We start from the raw sequence: 25,669 nt of genomic DNA, 5'->3' as shown, positions 1-25,669 counted from the left end.
AGCTCTGATAAGTTTGATGGACTGAAGCCTTCTTCTCTCCTCTCGTCCAAGTCATTCTCTGACCAGCTTTGATCCGTTGCTGGTGATGGGCTGCGCTCCTTTGCAGGGGGAGATGCGCTCTTATTTTTTGAATTTCCAGCTTTTCTGCCCTGCTTCTTCCCCATCTTTGTGGTTTTATCTGTCTCTGGTCTTTGATGGTGGTGACGAACTGATGGGGTTTTGGTATAGGTGTCCTTCCTGTTTGATAGTTTTCCTTCTGACAGTCAGAAGGACTCTCTGTTGGTCTGTTGGAGATTGCTTGAGGTCCACTCCAGACCCTGTTTGCCTGGGTATCAGCAGCAGAGGTTGCCGAAGATAGAATATTGCTGAACAGCGAGTGTACCTGTCTGATTCTTCCTTTGGAAGTGTCCTCTCAGGGGTGTACTCCACCCTGTGAGGTGTGGGGTGTCAGACTGCCCCTAGTGGGGGATTTCTCCCAGCTAGGCTACTCAGGGGTCAGGGACACACCTGAGCAGGCAGTCTGTCCGTTCTCAGATCTCAACCTCCGCGTTGGGAGATCCGCGGCTCTCCCCAAAGCTGTCAGACAGAGTCCTTCGCGTCTGCACCGGCTCCCGCTACTTCCCCTGTTGGTCTTCAGCTGTGCGCTGTCCCCAGAGGTGGAGACTACAGAGACAGGCAGGCTTCCTTGAGCTGCTGTGAGCTCCACCCAGTTCGAGCTTCCCAGCGGCTTTGTTTACCTACTTAAGCCTCAGCAATGGCGGGCGCCCCTCCCCCAGCCTCGCTGCTGCCTTGCGGATAGATCGCGGCAGACTGCTGTGTTAGCAGTGAGGGAGGCTTCGTGGGCGTGGGACCCTCCCGGCCAGGTGTGGGATATATTCTCCTGGAATGCCTGTATGCTTACAGCGCAGTATTGGGGTGGGAGTTACCCGATTTTCCAGGTGTTGTGTGTCTCAGTTCCCCTGGCTAGGAAAACGGATCCCCTTCCCCCTTGCGCTTCCAGGTGAGGCGATGCCTCGCCCTGCTTCAGCTCTCGCTGGTCAGGCTGCAGCAGCTGACCAGCACCGATTGTCCGGCACTCCCTAGTGAGATGACCCCAGTACCTCAGTTGAAAATGCAGAAATCACCGGTCTTCTGTGTCGCTCGCGCTGGGAGTTGGAGACTGGAGTTGTTCCTATTCGGCCATCTTGCTCCGCCCCCCCTAAATTCTTAACTAACTCTGAATAATAAACTAAAAAAATTAAATCAAAGCTATATATACACATATGTACACACCCACATATACATATATATATATGTAAACACATGCTATTTACACATTGCTTTTTGAATTGCTTTTTCGTGATCAACACTTCCATAATCTTATGGTAGCACCACCAAGAGTAGCTTACTATCCGAAATCTTACCTGGATTGGTATTTTGAGGATTTTTAGATAATTTTCGTATATGTTTCAAAAGTTGTTGATGAATGCTACGTATAAAAATGTAATAAATAAAATTACTATTTTAACGCTGATATAAAAAACATTTACTAAATTTATTAAGTTCTTAGAGTATTTCAGACAATATCAGAGCTAACATCAGAATATTACTTATTCCATAGACTTTAAGTTTGTAAGCTCTATGAACTTATTAGGCTTCTAATGAAAGAAGAAATAAAGCAAGATGAAATACTCATGAATTGAGGGCTGTATAACTCAGTAAATTTAACTAGAGTTAGCTTGGCTTAATGGAAAATGTCCCTAACTCAGAAAAAGTCTTAGCGCAGTTACCAACAGGTATTTTTTCTTGAACAAGTTGCTTATCTTAGGCTCAATGTCTTCTAAAAATGAGGATTTTAGAGCCTTATTTCACTAGGTTATCACAAAGATTTAACAAGAAAACATTTTAAAAATGCTCAAAGAAATAATGAAGCAATGAAATAATTTATTCTTGAACCTTATTGCTGAAGCTATTTTAAAATTCCCAATAAAACACCATGTGTTGGCCTGGTGCAGTGGCTCATGCCTGTGATGCAATCACTTTGGGATGCTGAGACAGGAGGATTGCTTGAGCCTAGAAGTTCAAGACCAGCCTGGGCAACCCAGGGAGACTCTGTCTCTACAAAAAATAAATTTAATTTTTTTTAAAAAAAGTGTTTATTCATAGGTTATATTGTTCAAATGTTGCAGTTTTCTGTTATTAATTCCTGCTTTTGGTTATTAGATGTTCTGTTCCTTGTGGCTTGTAATTCAAGGCATCTAAGCTATTTTATAATTTGTAATGAAATTTATTTATAAATATATTAATTCATTAAATTGGATAACCTGATTATCCTCTATTACTGAGTTCATCAGTCACACCAAAGGCAGAAAACTAACAGATGTCAGCATCTGGCTTGGACTACTACTACTCTTTATCTACCTCCCTTAACCTGAATGAACAAATCTTTGTTAGAATGATGCTTAGTCACTATGTTCATTTCCAGCTGCTGTAGAAGACAAAACCCTACCTTTATTTTTTATAAGTTCCACAAAGAAGATGCAAGTTGGTATTTTCTCATTTCTGAGATGCCTACTAACAACATATTGCACAGAAGATCCTATGTGTTACCACACCTCATTTCATATATCACCTTACATAAATATTTTTTGTATGAAAATCACAATTGCAAAATGGGTGTCACCCATTTTGCTTTGACTCACACTGTTTCCTTGGAGCTAGTTAGAAAGTAGTCAGATGTCCTTTTGGGGACTGCAAGAAATATGCAACACTTCACAGATTTGTATGTCATCCTTGTGCAGGGACCATGCTGACCTTCTCGACATTGTTTCAATTTTAGCATATGTACCCCTGAAGTCAGCACAAATCCCTACTTTTATATGTGAAGACTATCAGTGATGGATGAGGCTTAGCTCTGTTAAATCTAAACAACTTACTTGAGATAGAGTGAAGTCTATTGAATGGCTTCATGGTAATGCAGAATTTGAAAATATTTTAAAAACTCAAGGTAGAGATGCAAGTAACAAGGAAGATTTTTACTTTTAGGAGAAAAGAATCACTTGAGGGGACAACCACAAGTTGGAACCCACTACAACTTTGGAAAGATGACATGGGATTTTACAGAATAAGACGAAACCTTCCACTACCTACTAAATGGTGCTACACAGGATATAAAGGGCCAGGGATATAAATCTGGTAACAGAACAAAAATGGATCTCTAATTTCTTCCTGTAACATTATTTCAACCTGACTTACAGTTTTAAACTGTCACAACTAATATTTGCTAGAGAAAATAGAAAGAAGTCACTCAAAGGATAACTTAACATGAAGGTCTAGGCCAAGTCCAGGTTAAGATGTGGGTTTCACATGCGGTTTTGAGTGGGAGGAGAAGGGTCAATTTGCTCACTATGTGTGTGGCTAAAGATAAAAGTTCTAGCTGCCAGAGCGGAGTGCTGGTACTTTGGAAACAATGGCTGAGAATATGTATGTGAATTTTAAAAAACTGTAATAACTTTGAAGTGTACATATGGATCACTATGAAAACTGAGGGATCTGTGCTAGTAAGGGCATCCTGGTCACAAAGGTCGATCATTGCCAGACTGCAGGCGCAATTTCAATGGCAACGATGCAGCAACAGAATCAATGAAAATAACAAAATGAAGAGAATGGCCATGTCCCCCCTAGTCCTTCTGACTTATACAAAATGACTATCTTCCTTGGACTTAAGGAACCCCTTAGATTCTTTTTAAAAATTCAAGTATTGAGATATGGAAGACAACCCCCAGGGGACACTATCAGGTTTTCTGCCAAAGTGAACATTTCAAGACCCAAATAACTAATTAGAAAAATTAACATTGTGACACTGTATTTATCCCGGGCATAGGGATTATACTTCAAATCAAGCAGTCAACATTAGGATCCCTAGGGATAAAGTTGTTGAAAGTCCTAAAATAAAGAATCCTGGACCCAATACTCCTTCTAACTAGTCTGGCGTTTTGCCTAGTTTCTGGCTGATGAAGCGAACTAAGTCACTGTCATTCAAAAACTACCTGAAACAAACTATAAAATCTCACCTAGCTTTTAAATGTAAACACTTACAGATTAACTCCACAAGCAGCAGCATAATGTTCTGCAGTCATTCCATACACATCTTCAGCAAAGATGTCAACATTTTGCTGAAGAAGCATGCCGACTAACTGTGATGATCCCTCACATATGGCAAGCATAAGGGCTGTGCTAAAATAACAAAGAGATAACTTATTATGAGCAGAACCAATTTAATATGTGCCTGTCAGTGTAGAATTAACCATTTACATGTACTAACAAACATAAGTATCTTGAGTGCTCAAGTGTTTATCCTTGCAAATCACCACCAAATCTAAAAGGAAGGGGCAAAAAGACTCATGTCCCACTGGGATATGGCATACTAGAATTGGCTAACATAAAGTCCTTTGAGGGGCAAGGAATTATGCTTTGTTCACTAATCTCAAAGAGGTAAATATTTAAGTGAAAAATTATCTATTTCTTCCTTAGTCTAATATAATATTTTGTACTTCAAAATCAGCTAGAAGTTAGACAAGTGAGAGCAATCTGAAGGCTTAAAACAATATTAGGAATAATGATAGTAGTAGCAGTCATGGTAAGTTTAGTTAATGATGCTGATAACAACGTATGAAATACTGAATTAAATGCTGTTGATATTTATAATGTTACTTCAATATAATCATTCTTAAAGGACATATTATTATTCTCCTTTTCATATAGAAAATCATACTTGGTATTAAGCAATGTTTGCAAAGTCACACCTATCAAGTGAGGAAGCTATAAATTAAACTCAGTCTTGTGTGAATCAAAAGCATCTTTTCTCTTTATCACTCACCTATGGCTTATCTTAATTAACTAAAATATTAATCCAATTAAAGATGTCTTTCTTCCCTCTACCCATTCAAATTAAAAATACCCTATGAATAAAAAAGGAAAAAATAATAATAAATTCACAGTATCTGGTGACAGCAATTAACAGTCACATAGGGATAACCTAAAATTAATATGCTTCAAGGAAAACAACTTTATTACAGCAAATAGTCATCCTAAAGACAAAATGATTTTATACTCCTATTTCTATTTAATATTGCTTTTTTTTTCTTTGAGACAGAATCTCACTCTATTACCCAGGCTGGAGTGTGGTGGCATGATCTCAGCTCACTGCAACCTCTGCCTCTTGGGTCAAGCAATTTTCGTGCCTCAGCCCCCTGAGTAGCTGGGACTACAGGCATGTGCCACCATGCCCAGCTAATTTTTGTGTTTTTATTAGAGATAGGGTTTCACCAGCTTATATTGGCTAAGCTGGTCTCAAACTCCTGGCCTCATGTGATCCAATCACCTTGGCCTCCCAAAGTGCTGGGATAACAGGCGACAGCTACCGTGCCCAGCAAATATTGCATTTTTAAAAAGTGTATAAAAAAGAGAAGTTAGAAAAATACTATAAAACTGTTAATAATTCAATATTGAATTATAAAATAAACTGAAAAGATTCACACTTCTTAAAACGAATACAGAACCACTTTCATTAATAGAAGATGATGCAACCAAAAACATCAGATTACACATAAGAATCAGTCGATATAATAAGAGAAGATAAGTGCTACTATATACTGTTCTTTATGTTGACCAGTCCAAATAATTGCTTTTCTTCTGATAATTTGTGTTGATATGTTTCACTATAATCTAATAATTTTAACTAAATATTGTTAATTTAATATTTCTGACTTGAGTGTTATTACTCTAGAACACTAGTCAAGTGTTTTTTAATAAAAAAAAAAGTACCATACCATTTAAACTCATTAACTGCATTTGCATTTGCATTTTTTGTCAGTAAGAATTCCACAATTCGCTCACTTCTTTGCATTATGGCCAGTAAAAGAGGTGTGAGGCTAGCCTGCAAAATATCAAAACAATTTATAATCATGAAATTACATATTTCTCAACTGAACAGAATACCTTGTATAATATCCTATTAACTTAAACACATAAAATAGAAAGTAAATCAATAGCAGTCCCTTCTTTCTCCCTTTTCTGTGCTATCCCATGCACTGCACCTTCCCTTATAAACATTCAACCTCTGCATCACCACATTAACTCTGGTTATCTCCAAAAATCATTATATTGTAATGATTTTATGGTTTCCCACCTAAACCAAGAGCTTCTTGAGGGCAAGGGCTGTATCTTTTATCTCTATATCCTTAAACCCTAAGACATAGTAGTAAATAATTTGTTTTTGACTAAATGAGTAATCTAAATAATTACCTCTAGGGCAGTGTTTCTTAAACTATATTCCAGAGAATAATTACCTTACCAGAAGCACTGTACCCCAACAGATTCCACCATTATATATGTTCCAGAAATATTATAAAACTGTGAATTAAATGTCCATTATTCAATAAATGACTTGAACTTTGCCTAATACTTATTTGACAATGTATTTTTGTGGCAGAGATTAACATTTGACAAATTAGAATTTCAGGAATACAGTTTTGTAAGCTTCCCAAGAAAAATGGAGGTTTCCTCTAGGTGATAAAAACTCTCTTGATTCTCTTCTATCAATAATCCCAAGATCCCAGATGCCAATGTCAGGCACTCCTGCGCTAAATGAATCACTAAGGAAGTGGCTCTAAATTAAAAGAGATTGGCTTCAAATGAACTTTGACTGCTTATTATTAAATGGTCCATGGGGTTTCTTCTGTTACAAGACAATAAGATTTTATCTCAGCTATTAGAAAGTCAGTATAAAAGTTTATTCTCAATTATAATGACAATCCTAGGATCCTAATGCATATCTATTTCTTAAAATGCAATAATCCATTTGTATTCTGGTTTCTATTGTAATTGCTACTTAATTTTTGGCAAAACATCAAAAACATGAATAAAATGGCTTATTAATGAAAGTTCTAACTCATCTATGTGGATTAGCATAATAGAAGCCCCTAAATCACTCGAATTTTAAGGGACAATTCTGAGAAGGATATAATATTTTCTGCAATGTGCATAACTTATTCAAATACAACCATGATTAATCTAAAAAGGCTTAAAAGCATTCTAATAAAAGATTATTATTTATGGTTTATATACAGAAAAATCATTGTTTAAAAAAATCTTCTAAATTCTAGAAGTCAACCCCAATATTAATGAATTAATGTAAAATATAAACTATATATTATAAACACCAATAAACTGCCTTGAATACCTTGAAATCTTTACCAACATATACTATGAGAGAGGAATTGATCACTGAAATATTTACAAAGGCAAAAGAGGTAAGTTGAGTAAGTGATGTAACTAGGTGGGCACAGTAGCAAACTGGAAACATATGCTTTGTATAAAGCTAAAACGTCTTCTTAGCATGCCGAACAGTCATATGGGCTCAAGAGACACCAGATTCAATCCTTTAAGAAGAAATCTAGATTTCTGCATGTCTCCTAAATTTTACATGTTGACTCAATTTATGAAGGCAAATTTTGCTTTCCTGTAGTTTTACAATAATTGGAAAGAAAAAAAACTTGGGTGGGAAAGAATATTTGAAAAAGTTTTACCTTTAACAAACTCAAATATTTATCATAAATGCACAGAAAAGCCATAGTCTCTAATAGTTCTTGTAAAAATATTAATATTTAAAGTAAAATCTTAGGTAATTAAGTTCTTTCAACTTATTTTCATTCAAGGAATGTTTGAGCTTCCAAATATAACAGTTTTACGTATGTTAACATTAAAACAAATGGATTTCAAATATTTTGAAAATAACATTGGTTAACGTCTACCTTGTTTTGCACTTCGATGGCTGCATCATGGGACAGCAGTTTTGCCACCATTGATAAATTCTCACTATAAACAGCATAATGGAGAGGTGTGTTGCCATACATATCTACAGCATTTACATCAGCACCAGAATCTATCAGAATATTTGCACAAGCCTCCCTCTGGCATTGCAGAGCCTGTCGGTATTAAAGCAAGAAGTAAATTATAAATTATAGGAAATCAAAATAAGTATTCCACAGGTTTCACAGACTAGTTGCGTTTCAACTGAATTCATTTTTATTCTGTGTATTTGAACTAAATCCATCTTCTACTGAAAAAAATTGACTACTATATACCTTGATCAGAGGTGTCCTGCTTTCGCCATCAAGGACATCAAGTTGGCACTTTCTGTCTACCAGAAATGTTACTACTTCTGCATGACCGTTGACACAGGCCCAGTGTAGAGCAGTCCTATGAGAGTGAGAGGACTTGTTGGCAAAGTTTAGTCCACTGTCTCAAAACATACAATGATTTATGTAATTGTAAACATTAAATACCAGGCTCTTTCTCTGCCTTCTAAACAAATATTTAATATTCTCCTGAAGAAAGTACAATGTTCATTCACTCTTTTTGCTCACTACATTAACGAAAGAGTGGCCTGTTTGAATGCAAAGAACTTGACCTTTGGATTCAGTTCAACTTGAGCTTGAATATTACTTTAAGATCTTTCACTTTCTAGCTGTCACTTAAACTTTCTGCACCTCGATTTTCTCATCAATCAAATGAAGATGAATACAGTAGTTATCTCAGGACATCACTGTGATGCCTCAATGAGAATCTATGCAAAGTATTTGGGAGAGTTCCTAGTACGTGTAACAGCTCAGTAATTGTTAGATATTATAATTATTACTACTACTTAACAAAGAAAACATTTTAAGTAAAATGGTGCAATTATGCCTACTTTGTGGTGTGTTTTAAAAGTTAGAGGTAACACAGTATTTTAAAGATTCTAAGATGCTCAATTTCTCATATTTTAACATCTCTGACATGGAAATGCCATTTATAATTCATTATTTATTACAACTATATTTGGCGGAAATTTAAACAATCTTTTATTGGTGCATAAAATAAGGAGGCATCACACAATTCACAGTGCCTTCCAAGAAGTGGAATATGGTATATACATACATATGTATGGCAGTCCTACTCACAGGATTGACACTGAAAGAAATTATACCTTTTAAGAGTACTACACAAAAGGAGAGTTGAAATAAAAACAACAAATTGTTAAAACAAGCTATTTCTTTAATATTTTAAAAACTTCAAGCCAAAGAAAACTTTGGATTCAAATAAATAGGTATGGCTCATTTTATTCCATATTTAGATTTACAGAATGTATGGAAATTCATATTTAGATTTATAGAATGCATGTAAATTAGATGTTTTTGACGATTAATATTACTATTTAGAGCTGTTATAAATTTCCAATATCATGGTTGGTAGTTATCTTTTACTAGTTTCTCACTTCAGAAGTGTTTTTGTTTGAAAGATGAGAGGAAAAGCTTAAATTGAGATTCAGCTCTAATACTCCAATTTTAAATCCCTCACTTTGCTCAGGCTGAGCAGGTAAATGTGAAATTTTTAAGGATGAAAAGGTCTTGAGAGTTAATAGAATGTATCTTCTACATAATAGGCATTCAGCTTACATGTGATGAATGGATTAAAAGAATAGATAAATAAGTTAGGAAGTTCAATATCTTAAAAAATTGCTATAAATAAAGCACTTATATTTGCTATTTTATTTTTCTAATAATAAAACTACACTAAAATGATTAATCTATAGTTATTGACATATAAGTAATAAATCTATGTATAATAAAAATATGTGTTTAATAAAATGTATGTGTAAATCAATAAGCACAGATAAAAAGATTCTCTTCTGAAGATGCTAAAAGTTCACAGAATATACTAATGCACAGAAAAAATCTATAAAGCGAGAAATTATCTTTATCTGTGCAAAATACATATTGCTGCTCTTCCCAAAAATTATTTCATTAATAATAAACTTTTACTAATAGCATTGTACATGCTCAATGCAGAAATCAAAAATAATAAAAAGGAAAAGCATTTTATATTAAAACAAATGTCCTCAAATAACAAATTTTATCATATTTTGGACATAATTTCCGATAACACAAGACCATAGTCTGTATGTATAATCAAACTGAATTTTACCCTCACTTGGTACACCAAAATCAATTTTCAAATGTCAACATACTTCTGTATATGTTTCTGCCTTGAGTGGTCACATATTATCCCATGCTGTAAACTCACTGAAATGTATTTGTAAAAACCATTAAATGGATTCTTTTTAATACATTGATATTTTAAGCAGTGCTCAGAAAAGAAATTGTGAGTATGTTTCATTATTTTCTAAAAATATTTTAGTATAATAGAACTGATCACTAATGGGCATATACAATTTTTAAATATGGTACTTACCATCAAATTGTCTATTTGAAAAGTCATCCGAAACTTACACTTTAAAGAGTACTATGGGTGGGGGCGGAGCAAGATGGCCGAATAGGAACAGCTCCAGTCTCCAACTCCCAGCGCGAGCGACACAGAAGACCGGTGATTTCTGCATTTTCAACTGAGGTACTGGGGTCATCTCACTAGGGAGTGCCGGACAATCGGTGCTGGTCAGCTGCTGCAGCCTGACTAGCGAGAGCTGAAGCAGGGCGAGGCATCGCCTCACCTGGAAGTGCAAGGGGGAAGGGAATCCGTTTTCCTAGCAAGGGGAACTGAGACACACAACACCTGGAAAATCGGGTAACTCCCACCCCAATACTGTGCTTTAAGCAGACAGGCACACCGGGAGAATATATCCCACACCTAGCCGGGAGGGTCCCACGCCCACAGAGCCTCCCTCACTGCTAACACAGCAGTCTGCGGCGATCTATCCGCAAGGCAGCAGCGAGGCTGGGGGAGGGGCGCCCGCCATTGCTGAGGCTTAAGTAGGTAAACAAAGCCGCTGGGAAGCTCGAACTGGGTGGAGCTCACAGCAGCTCAAGGAAGACTGCCTGTCTCTGTAGTCTCCACCTCTGGGGACAGCGCACAGCTGAAGACCAACAGGGGAAGCAGCGGGAGCCGGTGCAGACGCGAACAACTCTGTCTGACAGCTTTGGGGAGAGCCGTGGATCTCCCAACGCGGAGGTTGAGATCTGAAAACGGACAGACTGCCTGCTCAGGTGGGTCCCTGACCCCTGAGTAGCCTAGCTGGGAGACATCCCCCACTAGGGGCAGTCTGACACCCCACACCTCACAGGGTGGAGTACACCCCTGAGAGGAAACTTCCAAAGGAAGAATCAGACAGGTACACTCGCTGTTCAGCAATATTCTATCTTCGGCAACCTCTGCTGCTGATACCCAGGCAAACAGGGTCTGGAGTCGACCTCAAGCAATCTCCAACAGACCAACAGACAGTCCTTCTGACTGTCAGAAGGAAAACTATCAAACAGGAAGGACACCTATACCAAAACCCCATCAGTACGTCACCATCATCAAAGACCAGAGACAGATAAAACCACAAAGATGGGGAAGAAGCAGGGCAGAAAAGCTGGAAATTCAAAAAATAAGAGCGCATCTCCCCCTGCAAAGGAGCGCAGCCCATCGCCAGCAATGGATCAAAGCTGGTCAGAGAATGACTTTGACGAGATGAGAGAAGAAGGCTTCAGTCCATCAAACTTCTCAGAGCTAAAGGAGGAATTACGTACCCAGCGCAAAGAAACTAAAAATCTTGAAAAAAGAGTGGAAGAATTGACAGCTAGACTAATTAATGCAGAGAAGATCATAAACGAAATGACAGAGATGAAAACCATGACATGAGAAATACGTGACAAATGCACAAGCTTCAGTAACCGACTCGATCAACTGGAAGAAAGAGTATCAGCGATTGAGGATCAAATGAATGAAATGAAGCGAGAAGAGAAACCAAAAGAAAAAAGAAGAAAAAGAAATGAACAAAGACTGCAAGAAGTATGGGATTATGTAAAAAGACCAAATCTACGTCTGATTGGGGTGCCTGAAAGTGAGGGGGACAACGGAACCAAGTTGGAAAACACTCTTCAGGATATCATCCAGGAGAACTTCCCCAACCTAGTAGGGCAGGCCAACATTCAAATTCAGGAAATACAGAGAATGCCACAAAGATACTCCTCCAGAAGAGCAACTCCAAGACACATAATTGCCAGATTCACCAAAGTTGAAATGAAGGAAAAAATCTTAAGGGCAGCCAGAGAGAAAGGTCGGGTTACCCACAAAGGGAAGCCCATCAGACTAACAGCAGATCTCTCGGCAGAAACTCTACAAGCCAGAAGAGAGTGGGGGCCAATATTCAACGTTCTTAAAGAAAAGAATTTTCAACCCAGAATTTCATATCCAGCCAAACTAAGTTTCATAAGTGAAGGAGAAATAAAATCCTTTACAGATAAGCAAATGCTTAGAGATTTTGTCACCACCAGGCCTGCCTTACAAGAGACCCTGAAGGAAGCCCTAAACATGGAAAGGAACAACCGGTACCAGCCATTGCAAAAACATGCCAAAATGTAAAGACCATCGAGGCTAGGAAGAAACTGGATCAACTAATGAGCAAAATAACCAGTTAATATCATAATGACAGGATCAAGTTCACACATAACAATATTAACCTTAAATGTAAATGGACTAAATGCTCCAATTAAAAGACACAGACTGGCAAACTGGATAAAGAGTCAAGCCCCATCAGTCTGCTGTATTCAGGAGACCCATCTCACATGCAGAGACATACATAGGCTCAAAATAAAGGGATGGAGGAAGATCTACCAAGCAAATGGAGAACAAAAAAAAAGCAGGGGTTGCAATCCTAGTCTCTGATAAAACAGACTTTAAACCATCAAAGATCAAAAGAGACAAAGAAGGCCATTACATAATGGTAAAGGGATCAATTCAACAGGAAGAGCTAACTCTCCTAAATATATATGCACCCAATACAGGAGCACCCAGATTCATAAAGCAAGTCCTTAGAGACTTACAAAGAGACTTAGACTCCCATACAATAATAATGGGAGACTTCAACACTCCACTGTCAACATTAGACAGATCAACGAGACAGAAAGTTAACAAGGATATCCAGGAATTGAACTCATCTCTGCAGCAAGCGGACCTAATAGACATCTATAGAACTCTCCACCCCAAATCAACAGAATATACATTCTTCTCAGCACCACATCGCACTTATTCCAAAATTGACCACATAATTGGAAGTAAAGCACTCCTCAGCAAATGTACAAGAACAGAAATTATAACAAACTGTCTCTCAGACCACAGTGCAATCAAACTAGAACTCAGGATTAAGAAACTCAATCAAAACCGCTCAACTACATGGAAACTGAACAACCTGCTCCTGAATGACTACTGGGTACATAACGAAATGAAAGCAGAAATAAAGATGTTCTTTGAAACCAATGAGAACAAAGATACAACATACCAGAATCTCTGGGACACATTTAAAGCAGTGTGTAGAGGGAAATTTATAGCACTAAATGCCCACAAGAGAAAGCAGGAAAGATCTAAAATGGACACTCTAACATCACAATTAAAAGAACTAGAGAGGCAAGAGCAAACACATTCAAAAGCTAGCAGAAGGCAAGAAATAACTAAGATCAGAGCAGAACTGAAGGAGATAGAGACACAAAAAAGCCTCCAAAAAATCAATGAATCAAGGAGTTGGTTTTTTGAAAAGATCAACAAAATTGACAGACCGCTAGCAAGACTAATAAAGAAGAAAAGAGAGAAGAATCAAATAGACGCAATAAAAAATGATAAAGGGGATATCACCACCGACCCCACAGAAATACAAACAACCATCAGAGAATACTATAAACACCTCTACGCAAATCAACTAGGAAATCTAGAAGAAATGGATAATTTCCTGGACACTTACACTCTCCCAAGACTAAACCCGGAAGAAGTTGAATCCCTGAATAGACCAATAGCAGGCTATGAAATTGAGGCAACAATTAATAGCCTACCCACCAAAAAAAGTCCAGGACCAGATGGATTCACAGCTGAATTCTACCAGAGGTACAAGGAGGAGCTGGTACCATTCCTTCTGAAACTATTCCAATCAATAGAAAAAGAGGGAATCCTCCCTAACTCATTTTATGAGGCCAACATCATCCTGATACCAAGCCTGGCAGAGACACAACAAAAAATGAGAATTTTAGACCAATATCCCTGATGAACATCGATGCAAAAATTCTCAATAAAATACTGGCAAACCGGATTCAGCAGCACATCAAAAAGCTTATCCACCATGATCAAGTGGGCTTCATCCCTGGGATGCAAGGCTGGTTCAACATTCGCAAATCAGTAAACGTAATCCAGCATATAAACAGAACCAAAGACAAGAACCACATGATTATCTCAATAGATGCAGAAAAGGCTTTTGACAAAATTCAACAGCCCTTCATGCTAAAAACGCTCAATAAATTTGGTATTGATGGAACGTACCTCAAAATGATAAGAGCTATTTATGACAAACCCACAGCTAATATCATTCTGAATGGGCAAAAACTGGAAAAATTCCCTTTGAAAACTGGCACAAGACAGGGATGCCCTCTCTCACCACTCCTATTCAACATAGTGTTGGAAGTTCTGGCTAGGGCAATCAGGCAAGAGAAAGAAATCAAGGTTATCCAGTTAGGAAAAGAAGAAGTCAAATTGTCCCTGTTTGCAGATGACATGACTGTATATTTAGAAAACCCCATTGTCTCAGCCCAAAATCTCCTTAAGCTGATAAGCAACTTCAGCAAAGTCTCAGAATACAAAATTAATGTTCAAAAATCACAAGCATTCTTATACACCAGTAACAGACAAGCAGAGAGCCAAATCAGGAATGAACTTCCATTCACAATTGCTTCAAAGAGAATAAAATACCTAGGAATCCAGCTTACAAGGGATGTAAAGGACCTCTTCAAGGAGAACTACAAACCACTGCTCAGTGAAATCAAAGAGGACACAAACAAATGGAAGAACATACCATGCTCATGGATAGGAAGAATCAATATTGTGAAAATGGCCATACTGCCCAAGGTTATTTATAGATTCAATGCCATCCCCATCAAGCTACCAATGAGTTTCTTCACAGAATTGGAAAAAACTGCTTTAAAGTTCATATGGAACCAAAAAAGAGCCCGCATTGCCAAGACAATCCTAAGTCAAAAGGACAAAGCTGGAGGCGTCACGCTACCTGACTTCAAACTATACTACAAGGCTACAGTAACCAAAACAGCATGGTACTGGTACCAAAACAGAGATATAGACCAATGGAACAGAACAGAGTCCTCAGAAATAATACCACACATCTACAGCCATCTGATCTTTGACAAACCTGAGAGAAACAAGAAATGGGGAAAGGATTCCCTATTTAATAAATGGTGCTGGGAAAATTGGCTAGCCGTAAGTAGAAAGCTGAAACTGGATCCTTTCCTTACCCCTTATACGAAGATTAATTCAAGATGGATTAGAGACTTAAATGTTAGACCTAATACCATAAAAACCCTAGAAGAAAATCTAGGTAGTACCATTCAGGACATAGGCATGGGCAAGGACTTCATGTCTAAAACACCAAAAGCAACAGCAGCAAAAGCCAAATTGACAAATGGGATCTAATTAAACTAAAGAGCTTTTGCACAGCAAAAGAAACTACCATCAGAGTGAACAGGCAACCTACAGAATGGGAGAAAATTTTTGCAACCTACTCATCTGACAAAGGGCTAATATCCAGAATCTACAAAGAATTCAAACAAATATACAAGAAAAAAGCAAACAACCCCATCAAAAAGTGGGCAAAGGATATGAACAGACATTTCTCAAAAGAAGACATTCACACAGCCAACAGACACGTGAAAAAATGCTCATCATCACTCGCCATCAGAGAAATGCAAATCAAAACCACAATGAGATACCATCTCACACCAGTTAGAATGGCAATCATTAAGAAGTCAGGAAACAACAGGTGTTGGAGAGGATGTGGAGAAATAGGAACGCTTTTACACTGTTGGTGGGATTGTAAACTAGTTCAACCATTATGGAAAACAGTATGGCAATTCCTCAAGGATCTAGAACTAGATGCACCATATGACCCAGCCATCCCACTACTGGGTATATACCCAAAGGATTATAAATTATTCTACTACAAAGACACATGCACACGTATGTTCATATACACCATGGAATACTATGCATCCACAAAAAAGGATGAGTTTGTGTCCTTTGTAGGGACATGGATGCAGCTGGAAACCATCATTCTTAGCAAACTATCACAAGAAGAGAAAACCAAACACCGCATGTTCTCACTCATAGGTGGGAACTGAACAATGAGATCACTTGGACTCGGGAAGGGGATCATCACACACTGGGGCCTATCATGGGGAGCGGGGAGGAGGGAGGGATTGCATTGGGGAGTTATACATGATATAAATGATGAATTGATGGGTGCTGACGAGTTGGTGGGTGCAGCACACCAACATGGCATAAGTATACATATGTAACAAACCTGCACGTTATGCACATGTACCCTAGAACTTAAAGTATAATAAAAAAAAAAAAAAAGAAAAATGTAGCATATGAAAAAAAAAAAAAAGAGTACTATGAATGTCACTGCTTTTTATCCTCACAAACTTTGTAGGTAGAAAACAGTATTTGATTCCTCTTTTAACTTAAATGTCTTCTCTAACCAGGAACACTAAATATTGTTTCCTATGTGCATAGGTCACTCGCAGATCTTAAAAAAGGACTTTGCCCAGTTTTAAATTAGAGGCCCAGTACTTTTTTTAGATCTGCAATTTAGATAACTAATTTAAATTGCCCAATTTTAAATTAGAGGATTTTCTGTTGATTTGAGTGAATTCTCTATAAAACAAAGATTTTTAAATCTAATATGTATACACACATACACACACATGAGTAGTAAATATTTACAAGTATGCTGCCTTTTATTTTTTCACATATGCAGGGTAATTTAATTTTTGTTTTACTAAATTACCCTTCAGAATGCTTGCTTCTGAGCTTCTTAGAAAGGTTTTGTCAACATAAAAATGTATCTGTGTAAATAGGCATTTATGTTTTTCTGGTATTTTTTATCATGTTGTATATTAAAAATTTTTAATCTATATTCCATCAGGAACTTATTTTGTGCCATAAAAATCTAGTTTTCTCCAAAAAGCAGGCATTTCACTTATGAAACTAATTCTTTTCCTACTAGTATAAAGTGTGACCATTATCAAGTTCTAAATTCTTACATATATTTGGGTGTTTCTGGATTTTCTACTCTGTTGTATTCAATTACCTGTCTTTTCAGCTGTTAGCAAACAATTTGTGATTTTTTTGTTTGTTTATTTGTTTTTTTAGACAGAGCCTCACTCTGTCGCCTAGGCTGGATTGCAATGGCAGGATCTCGGCTCACTGCAACCTCCACCTATCAGGTTCAAGTGATTCTCCCGCCTCAGCCTCCCGAGTAGCTGGAATTACAGGCAGCCGACATCAGGCCCGGCTAAGTTTTGTACTTTTGTAGAGACGGTGTTTCACCATATTGGCCAGGCTGGTCTTGAACTCCTGACCTCAGATGATCCACCTGCCTCAGCCACCCAAAGTGCTGGAATTACAGGCGTGAGCCACTGCTCCCGGCCCATCTTGTGCAAATTAATAGCACATTTTGATGTCTAGAAGGGCAGGACTTTTCTATTCCGTTACAAAATATTTAAAATGTCATCACAATAGTAAAAGCCTGTGTAATTTTAAAAATGTTAAAACGTTGATAACTTTATTTGGTTTATGTAAAACTGATAAAGAAGTTGCATCTTGAGAAAAATGAGTCTTCTTAAATTCAAGAACATAAACCATCTTCCCACCTCCAAGTTTCCTTCTAGGGTCCCTCAGCAAAGAACATATTTACATAGACATTCATTGATATCAAAATGGACATTGGACTTTATCCAAAGAATTTTTAGCCAAGAAGTTCATATATTATAGGAATTATTTCATTATGCACCATTTCATAGTGTATCTAACATTATCTTTTAAAACCTGTACATTAAAAGTAAAACCCTGTATGTACTTAATTTTGTGAGTTAAATCACTCTAAAATTTTCTACACAGTGCTCTGTGAGAGGAAGTGGGAGTGAAGAAGAAAGCAACTAAAGTTTGGAGTTGATTTTAAGGTGGCCTGGGCCCTCTGCCCTGCAGGGCGCCCCCATCCCAGGCCTGGGGGGCCTGCCCAGGATGGCCGCCCCACAGCCCGCCACTCCCCCACCCGCCACTCCTCCACCTGCTCCCCTCACCCCAGGCCCCCCAGCCCCTCATTCTGAAGGGGCGATCCTCCCACAGCCACCACCTCCTCCTACAGCCCCGGTTCAGGCAGGGCCTGGTACCTCCTCTTGGCATCTCCTTTGTTCAAGTCGATGCTTTTCTTCTTTACTGTCATACTCTCCAGCTTCCGGACTTGGCCCAGGGAGGCAGCTTTATGGATCTTCCCGAGATCCCCGAAGTGGATGATGTACCAGTCGTTGTTGGTGTAGACCAGCTCGCTGGAGGCGCTCGGGAACTTCGGGCCCGGCACGCCCTTGCCAGCGGCAGCTAAGAGCCTCTTCATGGCTGCAGCCCCTTGCTAGGGAGAACCCACGCCTCCCGCTCGCCCTTCCCCAGCCCCTACCGCTCGGCCTCGCTTCCTGCTGGCCCTTCCCCAGCACCCACCCAGCTCCCACTCGCCCTTCTTTAGTTCCCGCACCCGCCCCGACACCAGTAAAAATTTCTGTATCGCCAAGCTCTTGAACACTTCGTCCTCTCTCGGGAGAAATTCTGAGCAGAGCCGTTAGGCAGCAGCTCATGCGCAACTCAACAGGCTGAGGAGACACGCGCCCTGGCCGCGCTTCACCGGGCACCGCGTGCAGGTGGCACCTGCCGCTGAGGCGCTGCCGGGCTGGCGGGCCCCCTTGGAGCGGAACGTGGGGGGCGCCCTGCAACACGGCCTGCTTGACATAGCCGCCCCTGGCCTCTCCTCGACCCGCGATCCAGGAGCTGGACCCTGGTGCTGGGCACCATGCAGCCTCCAGGGTGGCGCGGAGCGTCGATTCCCGCCTTCCTGCAACTGGGGACCCACCCCCTGACTTAGGCGCCCTGGAGGCTTCTGGCCCAAGTATCTGCCCTGCTGGTGGCGCTGACAGGGTCCGGGTTGGAGCCCCTGCTGCCGCGTGCCATGTTCAGGTGGGAGCTGCACCTGAGTCCCCAGTGGAGGCTGCAGGGCTGGGCCCAGACCGCTGAGGGTCGCCGAGTGCACCCCCTTCCGCCCTGGGCTCTGATCTTCCTTGGCCGGCGCTGGCAGCGCAAGCTCGCGACCTCTGGGCCCTGTATAGCTGACCGGATGAGGCTTTGCGGCAGGTTCCCGCCCTCCCACAGCTGAGGTCCCACCTGACTTAGGTGCAGTGGCGGTGTCCGACCCTGGAGTTCGTCGCTGCTGGTGGCACGGACAGGTTCTGGGTTGCCACCGCTGCTGTCACGTTCAAACGCCAGCTGCAGCTCAGCCTAGGGCTGATCCTGATCTAGTGATCTGCCTGCCTGGGCCTCCCAAAGTGCTGGGCCTACAGGCATAAGCCACTGTGCCAGGCTGTAATTTTTATTTCTTGAGACGAAGTCTGGCTCTTGTTGCCTAGACTACAGTGCAATGGTGCGATCTCGGCTCACTGCAACAACCTCTGCCTTCCAGGTTCAAGCGATTCTCCTGCCTCAGCCTCCTGAATAGCAGAGAATACAGGCATGTGCCACCATGCCGGCTAATTTTGTGTTTTTATTTTTTAGTAGAGACGGGGTTTCTCCATGTTGCTCAGGCTGGTCTCAGGAACTCCCGACCTCAGGTGATTCGCCTGCCTCAGCCTCTGAAAATGCTGGGATTACAGGCTTGAGCGACTGCGCCTGGCCGGTTACTTTGTAATTTAAGTAACATCAATGCCGGCCGGGCGCAGGGTCTCTGGCCTGTAAACCCAGCACTTTGGGAGGCTGAGCCCAGTGGATCACTTGAGGTCTAGTTCGAGACCTGTCTGGCCAACATGAAGTGAAGGCCGGTCTCTACTAAACACACAAAAATTAGCTTGTTGCTTGGTGCGGTGGCTCAAGCCTGTAATCTCAGCACTTTGGCAGGTCAAAGCGGGCAGATGGCCTGAGGTCAGGAGTTGGAGACCTGCCTGGTCAACATGGCAAAACCCTGTCTCTACTAAAAATAGCCGGGCATGCTGGTGTGTGCCTGTAATCCCAGCTACTAGGGAGGCTGAGGCAGGGAGAATCACTTGAATCTGGGAGACAAAGGTTGCAGTGAGCCGAGATCAAGCCATTGCACTCCAGACTGGGTGACAGAGCGAGATTCTGTCTCAAAAACAAAGTCCAACTAAAAATAACAAATAAATAAAAAATAAAAAGTCTAACAAGTTGTAGAGACTACATTTCATTAACTTACACTGTTTCCTTTGTTAGTTTACAATAAATAAAATTTAATTGTTATTTATTCCAGTATAGGCTAGAAAGGTATAATGGGCTCTTTTTTCCATTGAAGATGAAAAATAGGAATGATTATCCTTGGCTGTTCAGAGGTCCTTGAAGGTCCTTGAATCTTCACAAAGGAACTCACAATTTCTGTTCTTCTGACTTTTATCCCTAGTGAAACTGATTCTTAACAATTAAACACATTTTTTTGTTTGTTTGTTTTAGAGACACAATTTCACTCTGTTGCCCAGGCTGGAGTGCAGTGGTGTAATCTTGCAGTCTCTGCTCACTGCAGCCTCCGCCTTCCAGGCTCAAGCGATCGTGCCTCAGCTTCCCCAGTAGCTGGGACTACAGGCAAGTGCCACCACACCCAGCTAGTTTTTTGTATTTTTTGTTGAGTCTGGGTTTCACCATTTTGTCGAGGATGGTCTTGAACTCCTGACCTCAAGTGATCTGCCCACCAGGGCCTCCCAATATGCTGGGATTACAGGCACGAGCCGCTGCGCCCAACCCAAATAAGTTAGTTTTTTTTTTTTTTTCTTAAGATGGGGTCTCACCCTGTTGCCCAGGCTGGAGTGCAGTGGCACAATCTTGGCTCACTGCAGCCTCCACCTCCCAGGTTCAAGCCATTCTCCTGCCTCAGCCTTCTGAGTAGCTAGTACTACAGGTGCGTGGCACCATGACTGGCTAATTTTTGTATTTTTAATAGAGATGCGGTTTAGCCATGTTGGCCAGGCCGGTCTCGAACTCCTGACCTCAGGTGATCCGCCCACCTCGGCCTCCCAAAGTGCTGGGATTACAGGCGAGAGCCACCATGCCTGGCCAAGACTTTTATGTATTTTTTTAATGTAGGAAAAGAGTTGTGGGAAAAAAATTATTACATGCTGCAAGCTTAGGTGAGAAATGACTATCAAAAGTAGTAAATTTTGTATTACAAATCAACTCTCACGTATCAATTTTGATATTTAAATTCAAAGGTAGGAAAATGTTAATTAGGTGAATATATTCATGATTGAGACTACAATCTACTTAATGTTCCTTTTATCATCTACTCAAACCTAGGAGTAAATTTCACTTCATTAGCCTCATAGCAATCATCTGTAATCACCTGATTACAAATGTACTCAAGCTGCAGGCTTTCACTGTGACTCTGTATTTTATATCCTTCATCATCAAAACACGTTTTTAAAAATGGGAGAAAACATGGCTTTGTTTCAATGTGTTATCGTTACTGCATAGATAATACATTCCTGGCAATCATCAGATCCATCTTTATAATGCTTGGCTTATCTTAGGGTATCATGTTATCTAGCATAACAAATTTAACCTAATGCTTAGAAAATTAAATCCAACTCTTTTTTTCTTTTGTTGTTTTGCTCTTTCACCCAGGCTGGAGGGAAGTGGCACAATCTTGGCTCACAGCAACCTCTGCCCCCAGGGTTCAAGCGATTCTCCTGCCTTAGCCTCCCGAGTAGCTGGGATTATAGGCGCCCGCCACCACACCCAGCTAGTCTTTGTATTTTTAGTAGAGACGGGGTTTCACCATGTTGGCCAGGCTGCTTTCCAACTCCTGTCCTTAGGTGACCCACTCGCCTCAGCCTCCCAAAGTGCTAGGATTACAGGCATTAGCCACCCCACCTGGCCAGATCCAACTCTTACTAAATACTTTTCTAGGATATGAGATGAGAAAGTCAAATGTGTAAATCCAAAAACAAGCAGGCAATGAGTAGGGATATTGGTATGATGAGGACTCATTGGTATCTGAGTCTGAGGCAAAGTTCCAGAAGGCCTACAAAAGAAAACAGAAGCCTTTCATATTTCTTTTATAGCTCAGATAGTTTTGTATTACTGTGTCACATACATCAGTTAGAGATCATATGATAAAAAAGAAAAGCCGGGCCATCTCAAAAAAAAAAAAGGAAAAAGAAAAAAGAAAAAATCCTAAAAATACCACATTAGTGTGGTAGTCTTTTTTTTTTTTTTTTGAGATGGAGTTTTGCTCTGTCACCCAGGATGGAGTGTAGTGGCGCAATCTTCTGCAACCTCCACCACCCAGTTTCAAGCAATTCTTCTGCCTCAGCCTCCTGAGTAGTTGGCATTACAGGTGCACCACCACACCCAGCTAATTTTTGTATTTTTAGTAGAGATGAGGTTTCGCCATGTTGGCCAGGCTGGTCTCAAACTCCTGACCGGAGGTGATCCTCCCCACTCAGCCTCCCAAAGTGCTGGGATTACAGGTGTGAGCCACTGAGCCTGGCATTGGTAGTCTTATTTCACATTAATTAATATCAACTTCACAATAATTCTCTTTTAAGTATTAAAGAAATCTGTATTTCTTTGCCTATAATGTTCTTTTTTGTTTTGAGACAGGATCTGACTCTGTCACCCAGGCTGGAGTGCAGTGGAGCGATCTGGGCTCACTACAACCTCTGCCTCCTGGGCTCAAGCAATCCTCCTGCCTCATCCCCCAAGTAGCTAGGAGTGCAGGCGTGAGCCACCATGCCCTGTTAATTTTTGTATTTTTCTGCAGAGATGGGGTTTCACTATGTTGCCCGGGCTGGTCTCAAACTCCTGAGCTCAAGTAATCCATTGGCCTTGGCCACCCTAAGTGTTATGATTACAGGCGTGAGCCACTGCACCCAGCCTGCCTATAGTTTTCATCCATTGCATTTAAACTTTCTTAATTCTACTTCCTGGCTGGTGTACATTCCTAGTCCTGCCATTAATTTTTCTTTTTTTCAACGATCATTTTCAACAATTAAAGGGCTCAGCAAACATATACTTTATTGGGCTGGGCGCAGTGGCTCACGCCTGTAATCCCAGCACTTTGGGAGGCCGAGGTGGATGGATTACTTGAGGTCAGGAGTACGAGACCAGCCTGGCCAACATGGTGAAACCCCGTCTCTACTAAAAATACAAAAATTAGCTGGGCGAGGTGGCAGGCACCTGTAATGCCAGCTACTCAGGAGGCTGAGGTAGGAGAATCACTTGAACCTGGGAGGCGGAGGTTGCAGTGAGCTGGGATTGTGCCACTGCACTCCAGCCTGGGCAACAAAGGGAGACTCCATCTCAAAAAAACAACAAAGGTCAGGCGTGGTGGCTCATTCCTGTAATCCCAGCACTTTGGGAGGCTGAGGCAGGTGGATCACCTGAGGTCAGGAGTTCGAGACCAGTCTGACCAATATGATGAAACCCCATCTCTACTAAAAATACAAAAATTAGCTGGGCATGGTGGCATGCACCTGTAATCCCAGCTACTTGGGAGGCTGAGGTAGGAGAATCACTTGAACCTGGGAGGCGGTGGTTGCAGTGAGCCAAGATCGCACCACTGCACTCCAGCCTGGGCAACAAGAGTGAAACTCCGTCTCAAAAAAAAAAAAAAACAAAAAAAACCCCACCATATCCTTTTTTGTCATCCTTCCTGTAATCTCACAAAGTAAGGGGTATACATAGAGGAAGAGTTGGAACTTCAACTAATAATTCCTGAATGCCTACACTGTGCTATTTTTTTGTTTATTTTGTGCTTATTTTTATTGTTACTTAATCTTCATAAAATCCCTGAACAGGAGGCATTATCACTTGAGTAATTTGGAGTTTAGAGGAAAATAAAGTAACTTGTTCAAAATCACATATCTGGCTTTGAGTAATAGTGCTTATTGAAACATCTGCTTTGGGCCTGCTATGATGGCTCATATCTGTAATCCCACCACTTTGGGAGGCCAAAGAGGGAGGATCGTTTGAGCTCAGGAGTTTGAGACCAACCTGAGCAACACAGTGAGACCTCGTCTCTATTTAAAAAGATTTTTTTTTAATTAAAGAAAAGTGTTCATGATATCATTTTTTTCTACCTTTTTTCTACCTTTTCTACACTAAAAAAGATTGTAAAAGTAAGCAGCCTGACAAATAGAATTAGAATAATATAGGTGCAAGGAGAGAGCAGAAAAAAAGAAAGTGTAATTGGTTGAATTTAGCTTAGCAATAACTTTCTCAGCTCTTAGTTTATGTATATTTAGAACCAATCTTGTAGCACATGCTCCAAATCAACTACATATGAACTGGCAAATAGGTACTTTAAAATCTTTTTTTTTTTTTTGTCTGAGACGGACTCTTGCTCTGTCACCTGGGCTGGGGTGCAGTGGCACAATCTCGGCTCACTGCAACCTCTGCCTCCTGGGTTCAAGGGATTCTCGTGCCTCAGCCTCCTGAGTGGCTGGGACTACAGGCATGCACCACCATGCCCAGCTAATTGTTGTATTTTTAGTAGTGATGGGGTTTCACCATGTTGGCCAGGCTGATTTTGAACTCCTGACCTCAAGTGATCTGCCCACCTTGGCCTCTCAAAGTGTTGGGATTAAAGCCATGAGCCACCTCGCCCAGCATAAAATCTTAATTAAGAAAGACGTGAACGTGTTTTCACAGTATAAGGATCCCAAGCTGCTCCTTTTGGATCTGGCCGGGCATGGTGGCTCACCCCTGTAATCCCAGAACTTTGGGAGGCCGAGGCGGGCAGATCACCTGAGGTAGGGAGTTTGAGACCAGCCTGACCAAAATGGAGAAACCCTGTCTCTACCAAAAATACAAAATTAGCCGGGCGGGGTGGCACATGCCTGTAATCCCAGCTACTTGGGAGGCTGAGGCAGAAGAATTGCTTGAATCCGGGAGGCGGAGGTTACGGTGAGTGGAGATCGCGCCATTGCACTCCAGCCTGGACAACAAGAGCAAAATTCCATCTCAAAAAAAAAAAAAAAAAAAAAAAAAATTGCCACAAAAATAAAGTATCAAGACCATATTTTCAGGGATCATTTCTATAGTTCATTCATTACTAGAGAAGTTTCTCTGAACATGCAGGGCACCGGAAACCATGAGGAAGAGGCACAGCATTCTCTTCTGAGCCTGAAGCCAGCTTTTCTTGCTTCACTGCACCTGCCATTTGCCATTCATGATCATTCTCTTCCTGCAGGAGAGTAAGAGAGAAAGAATGCAGTCTGAGTGACTCCTGTCTAAAAAGTAATAAAATAAAAGTATGGTCCTAATTCTTATGTTTTGTTTATTTGTTTTTTTTTTCTTTTTGAGACAGAGTCTGTCTCTTGTTTCCCAGGCTGGCGTGCAATGACACAATCTTGGCTCACTGCAACCTCTGCCTCCAGGATTCAAGAGATTCTCCTGCCTCAGCCTCCCAAGTAGCTAGGATTACAGGTGCCCACCACCACGCCCGGCTAATTTTTGTATTTTTAGTACAGATGGGGTTTCACCATGTTGGTCAGGCTGGCCTTGGACTCCTGACCTCAGGTGATCCACCTGCCTCAGCCTCCTAAACTGCTGGAAT

The 25,669-nt window shown here is 40.7% G+C and overlaps 1 protein-coding gene and 2 non-coding genes across 3 annotated transcripts in view; 1 reads left to right on the top strand and 2 right to left on the bottom strand.

Moving 5' to 3' along the window:
- LOC115900472 (ankyrin repeat domain-containing protein 30B-like) overlaps positions 1 to 18,641 on the bottom strand; it is a 42,869-nt gene extending 24,228 nt beyond the window's left edge. The window contains exons 1-6 of the mRNA XM_030941381.1: positions 18,243 to 18,641; positions 8,127 to 8,241; positions 7,794 to 7,967; positions 5,811 to 5,917; positions 4,078 to 4,215; positions 1,404 to 1,468 (exon numbers count right to left, since the gene is read on the bottom strand). Of these exons, the coding sequence (XP_030797241.1) occupies positions 1,404 to 1,468; positions 4,078 to 4,215; positions 5,811 to 5,917; positions 7,794 to 7,967; positions 8,127 to 8,241; positions 18,243 to 18,463 (820 nt within the window). The 5' untranslated portion in view covers positions 18,464 to 18,641. The remainder of the gene's footprint in view (positions 1 to 1,403; positions 1,469 to 4,077; positions 4,216 to 5,810; positions 5,918 to 7,793; positions 7,968 to 8,126; positions 8,242 to 18,242) is intronic.
- Positions 2,736 to 2,842, bottom strand: LOC115900511. Its single transcript, XR_004060195.1, has one exon. It is a non-coding gene; the product is annotated as a U6 spliceosomal RNA (small nuclear RNA).
- A 6,482-nt stretch (positions 18,642 to 25,123) lies between the features above and the next one.
- LOC115900634 lies at positions 25,124 to 25,335 on the top strand. The gene has a single exon (XR_004060293.1). It is a non-coding gene; the product is annotated as a small nucleolar RNA U3 (small nucleolar RNA).
- The last annotated feature ends 334 nt before the right edge of the window (positions 25,336 to 25,669 follow it).

The sequence above is a fragment of the Rhinopithecus roxellana genome, chromosome 11, assembly GCF_007565055.1.
Source record: "Rhinopithecus roxellana isolate Shanxi Qingling chromosome 11, ASM756505v1, whole genome shotgun sequence".
Taxonomy (NCBI): domain Eukaryota; kingdom Metazoa; phylum Chordata; class Mammalia; order Primates; family Cercopithecidae; genus Rhinopithecus; species Rhinopithecus roxellana.
The sequence above is the reverse complement of the archived record's forward strand: the minus strand, read 5'-3'. Positions and strand labels throughout refer to the sequence as shown.